The sequence below is a fragment of the Drosophila grimshawi genome, unplaced genomic scaffold, assembly GCF_018153295.1.
Source record: "Drosophila grimshawi isolate 15287-2541.00 unplaced genomic scaffold, ASM1815329v1 contig_1377, whole genome shotgun sequence".
Lineage (NCBI taxonomy): Eukaryota > Metazoa > Arthropoda > Insecta > Diptera > Drosophilidae > Drosophila > Drosophila grimshawi.
The window spans coordinates 21,792,188-21,806,386 of record NW_025062900.1 but is presented as its reverse complement, the minus strand read 5'-3'; the positions used below and the strand labels follow the sequence as shown (position 1 = coordinate 21,806,386).

Here is a 14,199-nt window from a genome sequence, read left to right as displayed (position 1 = left end):
AACCTTGTACTTAGCATGTAGGCCTAAGAAACCCACTAATCAAAAAAAAACTAAAACCTGTTTGTCCTTTTTGTAACTCGAGCGTCTCTGACCCCGCATGTCCTCAATAGCACTTCATAAATACTCTAAACTAAAAACAAAAACTAAAACTAAGAAATCTAAAAAAAAAAACAAACAAAAAACTAACAACAATAATAAAAATGCACTAAATTCACTGCTAATAAAAATAATCGTAAATGGCCCAATATAATATGAAGAAACCCCCATTTCGCAGGCTTTAAGTGCCAAACATCGCAGCAATAAGCATCATCAGGATATCGAAATAACCGAAGCGGAACCATCTCGCACCCCCGAGGATTCAGTCTGCAGTGCGGAGGGGCCGACAGATACATATGCTGAAATATCGGGCATATCGCATTCAATGCTATCCCATTCCATGGTCTCTCATTCCGTTGTCTCGCACTCCAAGTAAAAACACAAACTGTACATAATATAATATAACTCAAGAGAACTATGTATGTATATCTGATATATATATATATATCTCTGATATATATATATGTATATGATATACTAAAAAAAATATGTATATGATTGTATGTAACTGAGAATTAGGTGCAGCATTATAACAAATAGCGCAACAACACAAACAATAAAAGAAATTACTTTAATTTTTGCAATGAGAAATGAAAAATGTTAATTACTTATATGAAAAACAAAAAAAAAAGACACAAATATACAAACAATACAAAATATTACTTTATTTTAACGGATGGCATAGAAAAAGTGTTGAGTAACAACAACAAAAAAAATACAAATACAAATAAAAAATGTGCTCGTAAGCAAAGAAAACATTTTTGTACAATTTTGATAAATTTTTAGAGCTGTTTTTTGTGCGTGTGGTTTAAGTTTTTTTTTATTCGTTTTTGTTTTGTGACAGGAGCAAAAAATGCGAGGATGAGAAGGAAGAAGAAAATAACAGAGCCCACCTGTGTAGGTAAACGTTAAACTGTTTTATCAAATAAGATATCTCAACACTTATTTGTTGTTGTTTCTATTTCTATTTCCGTTTTTTTTTTTTTTTTGTAATTATGTGTTAGAATCTTAACTGAGTTCCTTGAAATGTAACTAAGAAAAAATACTTAATAATTTGGCACTCATTTGTATCCGCAATAAATTGAAACAAAGAAAACTCGAAAGGACAATTCCTAATGGTCGAATGATGGCTAGTTAAATCAGTTGTAAATTTGAGCTTATAGGCAATACTTACTTATAAAACATACTAGAAATTCCTCTCCCCTCATACTTTAAACTACAATCGACGCCTAGACTTTAAAAAATATGTATGTACTTTATATATATATATATATACTTAATATAAATTGTAAAACCACACCAACTAATCAGCGTATAGCATAATATGTATGCATATCTGAAGTATGCGCATTAAATACTCCGATATTGTGAGAGATCAAAGCCACGCAATACCAAAGAGAGGCACTTGTTAACTTTGTGACAGAACGATCAAAAAAGTATTGTTGTATAATTTTACACTATAGAGAAGGAGATGAGACAGGACGGGAAGGGGGCATGTTTTGGGGGGGATAAAGATCGTTCAGAATGTTTAGTAAGTAGTCAAATACTTATGAATAATAGTCAAGTAGCTGAAAATTTGTCCATCAACATTTTTCACATTCCAACAAAATTGCTTTTGATTCCAGAAAAAAAAAAAACCAAAAATTAATATGTAAAGAAAAGAAAACAAATTTATGGCATGTTTTACGATTTTTGGTGTAGGGTATTTTTGAAAATTTCTAGTATTGTACGAAAACCGTCATACATTTGAAATGTATTGGAAATATATTACTCAGTAGCCATTTAAGACGTTTTTGATGCTCGTTGGAAATGAATGAAAGCGTAATATTCTGAATATATAAGTCCAAATGAAAATAGACAAACAAACAAAAATACAAGCCATTCAAACATATAACAAACAGTATACAGTACATAGGCATTTATATAAAAAAATTATTAAATTAGTTAAAGAAACACGCACACACACACACACACAACATGCATGCAACAAGTTGAGCATTTAAAAAGAAAAAACCAATAAAGAAAAATACAACTTTTTGATTGCGTTTGATCAAAAAGGCATGTGTAAAAATATTGATAAATTGAAGTAAAGGAATTCTACCAAAATAATATATATATATAGATATATATATATTATATATAACTAATGATATTATATATATAAATTATATAGGAATGTATGTAATTGACATATGTATGTGTGTGTGTATCAGAATTACAATAAATATATAAAACCAAAATAAAATAAGGAGGCAAACTAAAAGTTAGTTGCTCATTGCAAATGAAATTCAAAACACAAAACCAAAATACATTTTACAAGTGTGATAGTGTTCATAATATTCGTTCATTGTAATTAAACAAAAAGGTAATAAAACTAAACAATGAGATGATAATGCAAAGTGTGTCATAGCAATTAAAATGCATTAAACGTTGCGTTATATATATATATATATATATATATATATATATACATCATATATACGTGTATTCCCGTTTAGTCTAAGGGGCAGGGCAAAAGCAAACTTGTAACGCAAATACTTTCAAAATGAAATACAAAACAGAAAACCAAACAAAAACAAGAGCGAAAAATAAAAATAAAAAAAATGGTACTAATAAACATAAATAATGATTAAATCAAAAGCATTTTGTGTATTTCTTTTATAAAAATGACTCCAATAAAGTCGCCCAGTCTGTTTAAAGAGAACTTCAATGCACTGCACAAAAAACTAAAGTCACGGTAAGTATTTTTAAAGAATGCAATAAAAAAAAGGCCGGAATATAAACAAATCTAATACAAACACTGTCCTTATTATATTTCTACAAGTCGGACCTTTATTCATTAATAGTATACTATTTATCTCTTCAATTTTTTGTTTTTAAATATAATTGAAATATTGCTTGAACATGATTTCAAGTATTTGTTTTCTTTTCGTTAAATTGCAGTTTACATTCAATACATACAAATTATTAGATAATTAAATTTAAATTTAGTTTTAATTACAGTTTTAATCACTATTTACTCACTTTGCTTGCTTTGTTCGCCATTTTGGTAGTTAGTTAGTCAATTAGTTTATTAGTTAGGATCTAGCAGTTGTTATTATTATTATTATTTATACTTTATATATATTTATATAGTACGTATCGTTTATTTTCTCTTCTGTCAACAAGATTAGTTTTTGAATTAGATTAGCTTGCAGTTTAGAGAGAAGCGAGCTTTGCATTTGGTTTTGGTTGCTTTTGATCGTCAACGTGGTTTATTAAAACTTAAAAAAAATTACAATAATTAGTAGTTACTTAGAAATTATTTTGGTTTTACATGCGCTGCGCATTTGTTTGTTGCTGTGCTGTGTGTGCATTTTAGGTAGACTTTTTGTTTGAGTGTATTAATAATAGAATAATGTAATATTAGTTATATATTATACAATTCTATAACACTATATATCTGGTTTGTTTTTCTTGTCGTTTTTTGTAAAAATGTACACTTTAATTGATTTGGTTTGTTTTTTTTGTTTGCTACAGTTTAGTTTTAGTTTTAGTTTTAAGATTTAGTACATACAACTTGCAAGTAAATTAATTGATTAAAAATCGTTTAATTGTATTAAAAAAAATTATAGTATATTACAAAAACAATTATAATTATTATGTATATAAGCTTGTTACGTTACGACTGTTTTGTTTTTTTCTCTTTCCTTGTTGTTTTTTAAAAGCTTAATTTATAAAAAATTGTTAATAATATATTTATATATATATTGTATGTTTGTTTTTTTTTTTTTTTTGTTTTTTAAACTAGTTTGGCGCGTAAAGCTGTGTTGCATTTTGCATAGATTTTTGTTTTTGTTTTTCGATTTCAATTTGCTCTTAAATACTTTTTGTCTTGCGTTCAAAATGCGCTCAAAGAACTTAAATAATTTATAAAAACAATGGTTAACATTTAGAATGTACGAACCGTTAAGCAGTTAAATTAAAAAAGAAAACAAACAAAATTACAAAGAAATCACTAAACAATATTAATATGTAATTAGTTTTAAAACGATTTCCATAATTTATATCGTAAATAAATTTAAAGCCAAACAAACGAGATCCTGCTCGTATGCAAATTAAGCAAAAGCGTTTAGAGTTTTCATCTATGTTTGAGTAAAAAATTTCGAAAAATTCATCATATTTTTCAAGCTTGAGAATAAATAACTTGGGGTTTGTTTTGTTTTTTTTCTTTTTCTTTTTTTTTTTAGTTCTTGTTCGAATAAAGTGTGCGTGTAATGGTGTTTTAATGTTTATAAAACAAATTAATTAATTTAAGTTTTGCGCGTAGTTAAATATCGTCAACATGAGTTTTACCTTGAAACAAGTTTAAATCATTTAAATATTTGATAAAAAATATTTCTCTTTATATGTATAAATAGTAGAGATGTGTAAAATTGTGTGTGTGTGTGTGTGTGTGTATGGGTGTGATTGTGGATATGGGTGTAGGTGTATATGTATGTGTGTGCGTATATAAAAAGGTTTATCCGTTACGATACAAAATAATATGCATTAAAATCTCAGAGAATAACAAAATTATGACTAATGTTGTATATGACATGACATGACAAATATTATAATTACAATAAAAAGGAAAATCAAATTAACCAAATCAAATATCGATTGCATTAACTTAACAAATAGAAAACGCCATTTTTCTCTTGTGTTTTTGAGTGTGTTGTAGTACAATTTGTTACTATTTGTTATTATTATTCTTTTTCATCTTGTTTTTTACTAATTTTTGTTTTCATTTTAGATTGCAAAAATTCTAATTTTAAGTCTAGCAGCACTTTGAAGATTTGCCAGTCGTTGGTTGCGTGCTTGTCTCCACCCGATGCTTGTTAAAGTTGTGTCGTCTTTGAAAACGTCTTTCATTTCAGTTGCTCTTCGCTCCTCCGTCAGTCCCGTCCAGTTGCTCGACTCCAGTAGTAGTTCCAGTCCACAATCGAATATTCTCGTTACTTAGGGTTTCTTTGGGTCAACTATTATTGTGCGCCCACCGCTGGGCCTATCCTAGAGCGGATGCAGCTTTGTCGTGTGCACGGTGAGTGCGCTTCGTTGCGTAAATCGTTTGTCACAGTACGGACAGGTGTACGGCTTTTCGCCGGTGTGTGTGCGTATGTGTTTCGTGAGATAGTCCTTCACGCTGAAGGACTTCTCACAGTAGCCACAATGAAACGGTTTTTCACCTGCAATAACGCACAAGAGACAAATACACCAAGATTAGCATTTACCAAACGCCCTGCACTGCAAATTTCATCTGGATATTATGCCGTGCAGTACCAAAACTTTCGTTTCGTTTGATAGATTTAGGTACAGTATTATTTTTTTTATTATTATATATAGTTATGCATATGTAGATACGATTTGCACGTAATTATCAAACTAATATATAAATATATATATGTATATATATAAATGTATATATGCTGATATATGCGTGAACATAATATATATTTGGTTGTTTGGTTTGTGAGTTAAAATGCAATTAACGAGATACATTATTACGTATGAGATGAGGCGGGGCGATACGTTGTTTCTGGTATTTGCTTTTGGTTTTCCTTTTTTACTTTATTTTTTTCTCTTTGTTTTCATATTTTATCATTTACTTGCAGAGGAATCTTTAATTTTGCCATAGAATTCTGAGTCTTAGATCTGGATTAACCAGCTGCAAAAATCTTAAAGTTAGCAATAACCAAGTATAGATATTGAAAAACTTGGAGTTGTTGTTTATAAAGTGACCTCTAAGTACCATAATAACTTTTGTGTAAATATAGTAAAATTGTATATATTTGAATTTATAAGAAATTATTTTAAATTATTATTTTCTTTTAATATTTGTTACGAAATCCTTTTTAAAATCTCTATAAGCTATAAAGTTATGTAACTAAATTCTCTTTAAAATGAACATAACCATAAAAACATTTCAGCTGTTTGAAGAACAAATACTTGAAGATTTTCACACAAAATTAGAACCTCTGCAAGTTTGTTTAATTAATTATCGAAATAGTTTGTTTTATAATTATTATTATTATTTTTTTTAATGTTGAATTATAATTTCGAAATTCAGTTGTGCACTGGCGAAACGAAGACTATGGCAAAAGTGAACCAAGATCAGCTCGAAACACGAAGAGCAATTCTTATTCTGAATAAAGTGTGACGCACACAAGTGCAAATGATCGCAACTGTACATTTTTAGATCATGTGGACTCTGTGTGTGTTGTGGGCCGCAGTTTCTCTTTCATTTTGCCATGTTCTTATTCCGGCGTGTGTGTGTTTTGGTGTGTGTGTTGGTGTGTGTGTTTTGGTGTGTGTGTGGGCGGAGCGAGCGCGGTGAGAGCGAAAGTATCGAGTATTTAATATTGAATATTGAGTATTGAGTATGACAAATGGATATGAAGGCATTTTGCATAAGAGTTTTAACTGATATATATATAATATATTTTTTTAAATACATTTTATTTTTTTTTGGTTTTTTTTTTTGGTTTTGTGTATTTGCACTTGAACGAGTCGAGTTGATTTGAGATTGAGTTTGAGTTGATTGATTGATTGACTGAGTTGATTTGAGAGTTGATTGATTGATTGATTGATTGATTGACTGACTGAATTGATTTGATTTGAAAATATATTGCTTCTCACCCGTGTGAGTCGTTAAATGTTTGTTCAGGTAATCCTTAACAGTGAACGCCCTGTCACAATAGCCACATCTAAATGGTTTCTCACCTGTATGTATGCGAGTGTGCTGTTTTAGTGTATTCGATTGAGTGAAGGACTTGCCGCAGTAGGAGCACGTGTAGGGGCGTTCTTTGGGCGTGGCGCTGTATTTTTTTTATTTATTTTTTTTTAATTATTATTATTGAGTAATTTATTGCAGTGCGGGGTAAAGAAACAAAAAAAAAAAAGAAGAGAGAACAAGAGAGAGAGAGAGAAAAAAGAGATGAGAATAAATTGATTAGTAACATTCGTAATTGAGTAATATTCGTTGCACACTTAAACAGGGCAAAAAATAGAGAGATAGAGACATAGATAGAGAGAGATAAAGAGTACACCACATTGAGAACGCATGGGCCACGCCCCATGGCACTTGAAGGACGCGCCCATGCGCTCATCCATCTGGACTGATCTTAAGGAAAACAAACAAAAATATAAATAAATGGTTAACGGTCAATCGGTAAACGGTAATCGGTAATCGGTTATGTTAAACAAAGACGCTCGCCAACCAGTTGCTCAAATCAGTAAAATCTTACAGATCTACCAGCCTCAAAGCCTATTACAGTGGTCGCTATAGCTGATTTAGCAAATGAACATTAACTACATATTATTATATAATATTAATTAACCCATATTAAGGAAACTTATGCGCAAAGCGAATTTGCAATGTCGTTTTAAAAGAGTTAATATAAATATAGATCTCTAGTTTCTTGTGCTACACTAAACTCAATTTTAAATGCTTCCAGTGAATAATTCACGAATAATTCTAGAAATTTCAACTTCTACTTAGATATAAATATTTAAATAATATTAGTTAAACAAATTGCAAAGGGCTTTCTCAAAATACTAAAGTGTACACAAAGAAAATAAAATAAATATAAATTGTAAATGCATTTTTCTAACTTCTGGGCAAGCTCCCAGAGATCCACCATACTTTACATAGAGAGCATACCGGCAGCAGCGTCTGGAGATGTGTATGTGTGTGTGTGGGTGTGCTATCGTGTGTGTGTGTGTGTGTATATATAGAGGATGGGTGTATAACATATAAAAATGGATTTACTCTGCTTCGCCCGTGTGGATTTTGCGGTGCATGGCCAGCGTGCCGGGCGTCTTGAACGTTTTGGGGCAATCGGGACATTTGTGCCGGATCTTGTGCGCCAGATCAGCGGGCACCGTTTGCGTATTTGTGCTGACCAGGACACTGGTTGTGGCGCCGGGTGTGCCAGCCGGTTGAACGCCAGGATTCGCTTGTATGGCATAGACAGGCACTGCATTGACAACATCGCCGCTATCGCTCAAACTGAGCGGCTCCTCCTTGATGATCACCTGAATGTACAATATACGAATTATCTACGAAACTGTATATGTGGAAGGGAATTGGGACATTTACCTGGGGATGAGTTACCGTTGCACCATTGCCATTCTTGAGCAGCTTAACTGTCAGCGGCGGCACCTTCAACGCTGTCGGATCACTCAAATCTTCCTGATGCTCCTGCTGTTGCTGCTGCTGTTGTTGTTGTAGTTCACGCTGTCGTTGTTGCTCCTGCTGCTCGAGATGCTGATGATGATGATCCTGCTGTTGCTGCTGCTGTTGTTGTTGCTGCTGCAATTGTTGCTCCTGTTGTAGCTGCTGTTGGTGTTGCTGCTCCTCGGGCGTCAGTCTCATGTCACGCGGCGCAATCGCTGGCAGATCATCGGGTGTCACCGGCGCCTCCTGATGTTCTATATACGCTTGCTGGCCGGCGGCCAACATGGCTGCATTGCACACAGCGCCGCAGTGAGAGCATTTGTATTCGTTGGGATTCTGCGTCACAGAATTGACACCGTAAATGCTGCAGACAATGCAGCGTGCAAGAAATGCCGTCTGATGCGTCAGCCGATGGTGTTCATCCACCTCGAGGGCGCTACCAAACTTATCATCACAGTTGGAACACGCATAGCTAAGCGATTTCAGTTGCTGTTGCTGCTGTTGCTGCTGCTGTTGTTGCTGCTGTTGCTGATGCTGGCCGAGTGTTGTTATTGCACCCTGGGCATTTAGGGTGATCCCGTGACAGAGTTGCATATGCTCGGCAACATGCTGGGCACGATCGAATTGTTGGGGGCACATCGGGCAATAGTGCGAACTGTGTACATTTGGATCCATGCTGAGATTGGGTAGAAACGTTGTCTTTAGCGTATCCATATTGATGCCAACTCCTCCTGCTGCTGCTGCTGCTCCTGCTCCTCCTCCTGCTGCTGCTGCTGCGGCTGCTGCTGCTGCGGCGGCTGCTGCTGCTGCTGCGGCTGATGCAGATGTTATATTGTTGGCTATCACGGCGGCAACTTGATGTGTCGGCTGCTGCTGCTGCTGCTGATGTTGCGCATGCGTATGCGGATGCGGATGCGGATGTGGATGCGTATGTGGATGCGGATGTGTTGCTCCTTGATGTTCCTCGGGGCGTGGCAGACGCAATTCCTGTGTATTTGTGCTAGACTTTAACATTTCTCTTTTATCAAGACTGGCAGGCAGGCAGGTGGGCAGGCGGGCGGGCAGGCAGGCGGGCTTTAAGCGCTTTAGATGCTCTTTTTCTTTTCTTTATATAATTATTTTATTTTTGATTAGTAGCTGATTAGTATGAGGCGCTTATATGTGTTGTTTTCAGCAGAACAAACTCTGTAATGATGGATTTTGAAATGAAAGTAAGTCAAATCAATTTGATTTTATGAATCGTTTTTGTAAAGCTTAACAAAATAATTGAATTTTGCAGTCTAATATGAAGATTTAAATGCCTGTGTAATAAACCAATTCAGATAAAGAAACAATACAATTTTTCATTAGTTTTCTAAAATGTTGGGTCATTTTATGTATTGTTTATGATATGAATAATCAATCATAAATCAACCAACATTTTCGAGTAATTTTATGGATTGATTATGAGATAAAAAGCAACTAAATTGGATAAAATACAACTGTGATAAAAATGAATAAGCCAATTTGTCAAAAGTTGAAGTCAAGACAGCCTAATAAATTCAATTTAATGAAATGATCTTTAAATTTAATTATTATATTTATTTAAAAATAAGAAATATAATAAAAATAAAATATAAATGGCCGAACCTGAGCAAAGATCAAAATTCACTCATCAATAAAGTAGATGTCCTTTAATGAATTTAACTAAAATATGCTTCTCAGCTAAGAATTGAAAAGTATGGCATGCAAATTTGCTTTCGCTTCTCCTGCATTACTCACACACACACACGCATACACACGTGTGTGTGTCCCCGAGGGACGCCGTGCTGAGGAGGCGAAGAAAGCGAAATTCGAAGCGAGCTTCTGATTGGATTTCGAGGCTGAAAATGAAAAGCCCGCTGTCCTTTTTAGCAGCAAGTGTGTAATGGAGAAGAAAAAAAGCTAAGTAATAGAAGAAAACACACACATAGAGAGCGAGAGAGAGAGAGAAGAGAGTAAGTGAAAGAGTGGAAGCAAGAAGCAGAAGCAGCAAAAAAGGCGGCGTAAATTAAGCGTAAATTAGCACAGAAAATCAGAAATTTGATGAGCCCAGCGGCAACAGCAACAGCAAAGGCAACGGCAAACACAACGGCGGCGGCGGCTCTCGCCTCGCGCGCAAAACCGAAACGAAATCGGAAATCAGTTGGCACTGTTCGCTGCTGCTGCGGCGGCTGCTGCTGCTGATGCTTGTTCTGCTTCTGTTGGTGCTGTTGCTGCTGCTTCTACCGATCTCTGTTTGCTGTGTTTCTCTACTTCTGTGCTCCCCCTCAAGTTTGACCCCCAAGTCTCCCCCCCACACACAATGCGTTCGAATTGAAAAAAAAAATTTTTTTCGGTCCGTCACTGTCATATTCTAAATTCGGAATTCTATTTTGATTTTTTTTTTTTTTTTGGTGTGTGCTGCGCGTTTTGGCTACTTAGCCCTTACCAGCGTATCCACGTATTGCACTTGGGTGTTTTTTATTACGGCCGTTTAATGGCGGAATTGCCAATCAATCCAACAACATTTTCTTTGTATTTGTGAAACAAAAATACATTAACTTTTCACTTTTATTATTATTTTTGGCGAAAAATGTACAAGTACAACAAAAAGTATCGACGACATCGATACTTTTCCATATTTCACTTTGCGCTCATATTCCACTATCGATATATGCAATTTGGTGTTGCCACCTGACTTAAGCCATTAGATTAACAGAAGTGCATTACATCAGCTGACGTAAATTCTTCTACAATGTGTACTTCAAAATATGTAACTTCTAAATTTTGTTTGGTTGTGAAGTTTAATGATTTTCTTAAAAAATACATGTCACCTGTCACATAATTATAAATTATTTTTATTTATTTTTTAAGTGTACAATTTGTGTACAGTTTAACAGTCTAGGCGATACCTATTTAATTACTTGAACCATGCTCCTCACTTAACAGAATTGCTCCGCGCCTTACAGAGCTTTTATTAGTGTGCTTTGCTATTTCACAATTAAGCAAAAACACAAAAAGTTTGGTGATTGAAAACAAAGAATTCTTAAAGACTATTTCAATTTAGTTGGCAATTGCTGGCCATTGCAATATTAACACGGCCAAGTAGCCGACTTGGTGGAACAGTCATTCCATAACAGCAGCAGACCAAGCAAACAAATCAAATTTACTGCAAGGTGGTAAAAAGTTTTTCTTTTTCTATGGAACATTATTGTTATAATTTCGCTTTTAGTTTAAGTTGAAATAGTTATGACGTCGCCTTGGTCCAAGGGCAGCAATGAGCCCGTGCAGACGGCCAGTCTGGCGGACATAATGTCTGAGCAATATGCCCATAAATTGCACGACAAGGAGCTGAAACAGCAGCAGCAAATTGAGAAAAGGAAACAGCAGCAGCAACAACAACAGTCGCCGCCCGTGGCAGCCGCGCCCACTTCGCCCAGCTACTCGGATGTGGCGAGTACATCAAGAGACGGCAGTCAGGGGGAGCAAGAGCAGTGGGAGGATTACAGAATACTGCTCGAGGAGCAGGCAAAAGCGGAGGAGGAGGAAGCAGAATCAGATGCAGTCATTGCCCAAATGCTTCAATCCCAATTCGATCACGAATACAATGAGGAACTGCGTCGCATCGAGCGACAGCAGAACAAGCAATCCAAAGTTACCATAACACTCAATAAATTTCTGCGCAGCGGCGATGCTGAATTTTTGCACGACACCGAAGCGGTATCGGAGGATGAGGATGAGTTGGAGCGACAGAAACATGACTGGGATCGTTTCGAGACAAATGAAAAGATGCTCGATGCGATACCCAAATGTGGCTTCACCAAGCTGGACAAGGATGGGGAAATGATCACCAAACACGATCCACAATTGTGCGAGGTGCGAAATGCACAGCGTGTGATGTCCTTTCCACCTGAATTCCCCACGGGAGATGGCGCCTGCTTTGACATGAAGCTGTCCAATAAGGTGAGCAGCTTGATCTGCAATCTTTAAATATTATTATTATTCAATATTGATTGCCATTGACAGGTATTCAATCAGCTAAAGGCGTATTCGCGACGAGGACGCGCCGATCGCAAAGAGAAAATGGCCACCGCTGAGATGGGCGTCGATGCCGCCACACGTCTGCTGCTCTACAAGCTGATCAACAATCAGATATTGGAACAGATCAATGGCATTATATCCACCGGCAAGGAGGCGGTCATTTTGCACGCCAATTCGGATGCCAACTATACGGGGAACAACGAGAATGGACATGGCAATGCGCTGCTTGTGGCGCCCGAACTGCTGCCCAAGGAGTGCGCCATAAAGGTGTTCAAGACGACGCTGAATGAGTTCAAGCAGCGTGATCGTTACATCAAGGATGACTTTCGGTTTAAGGATCGTTTCAGCAAACAGAATAATCGTACCGTCATCAATATGTGGGCGGAAAAAGAGATGCATAATTTGATGCGGATGCAGGCCATTGGGCTGAATGTGCCCGATGTTGTGGTGCTAAAGAAACATGTACTTGTCATGCGCTTCATCGGCGACAATCACAATGCGGCGCCCAAGCTTAAGGATGCCAGGCTCAGCGTTGCCGAGCTGAGCTGCGCCTACGAGGAGATTGTGGCCGCCATGCATAAGATGTACAACGAGGCCAAGTTGGTGCATGCCGATCTCAGTGAATACAATATACTCTGGTTTGAGGGCAAGTGCTGGTTCATCGATGTCGCCCAGAGCGTTGAGCCGGAGCATCCCAGTGCGCTGGAGTTCCTCATGCGCGATTGCGCCAACATTGTCAACTTCTTTGACAAGCGGGGACTGGCCAACATCTACAGCAAGGAGCAGCTATTTGAGTTCATCACTGCCTTAAATGCGGAGACGCATAATGCGGCGATGCTGGAGCGGATTCATACGCGTGGCGCCTCCATCAATCAGGCGACGGTGCCCAATCAGCTCGAGTGTCCCGACGAGCTCAAACCACTCGAATATCCTTTTGAGCTCGCCTGGGAGAAGTCCCAATTAGATCGCCAACAGGCAAAGCAACTGCAGCTGAAAGAGGAAGAGGAAAATGGCCAGCAGAAGGACAACAAGGATGTGGATAAGAGCCAAACTGCCAAATGTGTCCAGTGACAACAACAGACGAAGCTAATCTGTAGTTTATAATTATATTAGAAATTTTCTCACATTGATATTTTTTGCGATTCTGTAATGGTTTTGGAATTTTTAAAATTCATCCCTATTAAAACATTTACAGACTTGAGAACTAAGTAATTACAACGTTTTTTGTTGCACACATTTGATTTTAAGTTAAATTCACTACCTTTTTAGGGTTTTTCATAAACCGAGAACAACAAATGGAAATCCAACTTTTTCTTATCATTCTTTCTGCTTTTTCTCAAAAATCTACGTACTATTTCTATATATTTATAATGATTTTTAAAATTCACTATCACAGCATAAAAATAAGCAACAATAGATTTTGATAATATCTAAATTATCAATTATCTAAAAATCTAAAACAAGTATCTTATATAGAAAATATGATATTTCAAGAGATAATAGACGAAATACGCATATCAAAATGATATTAAATGCCAATGGTTGTCACAATAATTCGGATATCGTAACATTTTTTTCGCAGACATTTGAGTTGGAATTTAAACTTGAATAAATTGGATTAAACAGCGATTTTCCACAAATATTTCAGAAAAATAAATTTCCAGAATTTAATTCTGAACTATAGATTACCCCTCAAAGTTAGCTGGCGCCAATAACTCGGTTCATAACAAAATGCTCATACTTTTAGCTTATATTCACTTTATATGATACTTGAAATTTTGGTCGCCTTCTATAACTGTTTTAGAGAATCTAAATTCTTCAAAAAATAATTAACCTAAGCCTGTAAACAAACGCAGTTGAACTGG

At 35.9% G+C, this 14,199-nt stretch overlaps 3 protein-coding genes across 6 annotated transcripts in view; 2 read left to right on the top strand and 1 right to left on the bottom strand.

Moving 5' to 3' along the window:
* LOC6566641 (probable G-protein coupled receptor 158) overlaps positions 1–506 on the top strand; it is a 30,886-nt gene extending 30,380 nt beyond the window's left edge. For all 3 annotated transcript variants that reach the window (XM_032739574.1, XM_001993126.2, XM_032739573.1), the window contains one exon: positions 275–506. In XM_032739574.1, coding sequence (XP_032595465.1) covers positions 275–472 — 198 coding nt within the window. In that variant the 3' untranslated portion in view covers positions 473–506. The remainder of the gene's footprint in view (positions 1–274) is intronic.
* Positions 507–4,153: 3,647 nt separating this feature from the next.
* LOC6566640 (chorion transcription factor Cf2) lies at positions 4,154–10,918 on the bottom strand. Of its 2 annotated transcripts, none has more exons than XM_032739398.2 (5): positions 10,743–10,918; positions 8,216–9,478; positions 7,886–8,151; positions 6,754–6,932; positions 4,154–5,303 (listed from the first exon to the last, which is right to left on the bottom strand). In XM_032739398.2, exons 2-5 carry the CDS (start codon positions 9,305–9,307, stop codon positions 5,128–5,130), a joined length of 1,713 nt encoding a protein of 570 aa, XP_032595289.1. In that variant the 5' UTR covers positions 9,308–9,478; positions 10,743–10,918; the 3' UTR covers positions 4,154–5,127. The 2 variants fall into 2 exon arrangements, with proteins under 2 accessions (XP_032595289.1, XP_001993161.1); XM_001993125.3 differs by having other exon boundaries at positions 6,838–6,932; positions 10,743–10,893.
* Positions 10,919–11,337: 419 nt separating this feature from the next.
* LOC6566639 (serine/threonine-protein kinase RIO3) lies at positions 11,338–13,546 on the top strand. The gene is made up of 3 exons (XM_001993124.3): positions 11,338–11,469; positions 11,526–12,256; positions 12,320–13,546. Exons 2-3 carry the CDS (start codon positions 11,543–11,545, stop codon positions 13,403–13,405), a joined length of 1,800 nt encoding a protein of 599 aa, XP_001993160.1. The 5' UTR covers positions 11,338–11,469; positions 11,526–11,542; the 3' UTR covers positions 13,406–13,546.
* Positions 13,547–14,199: the final 653 nt, after the last annotated feature.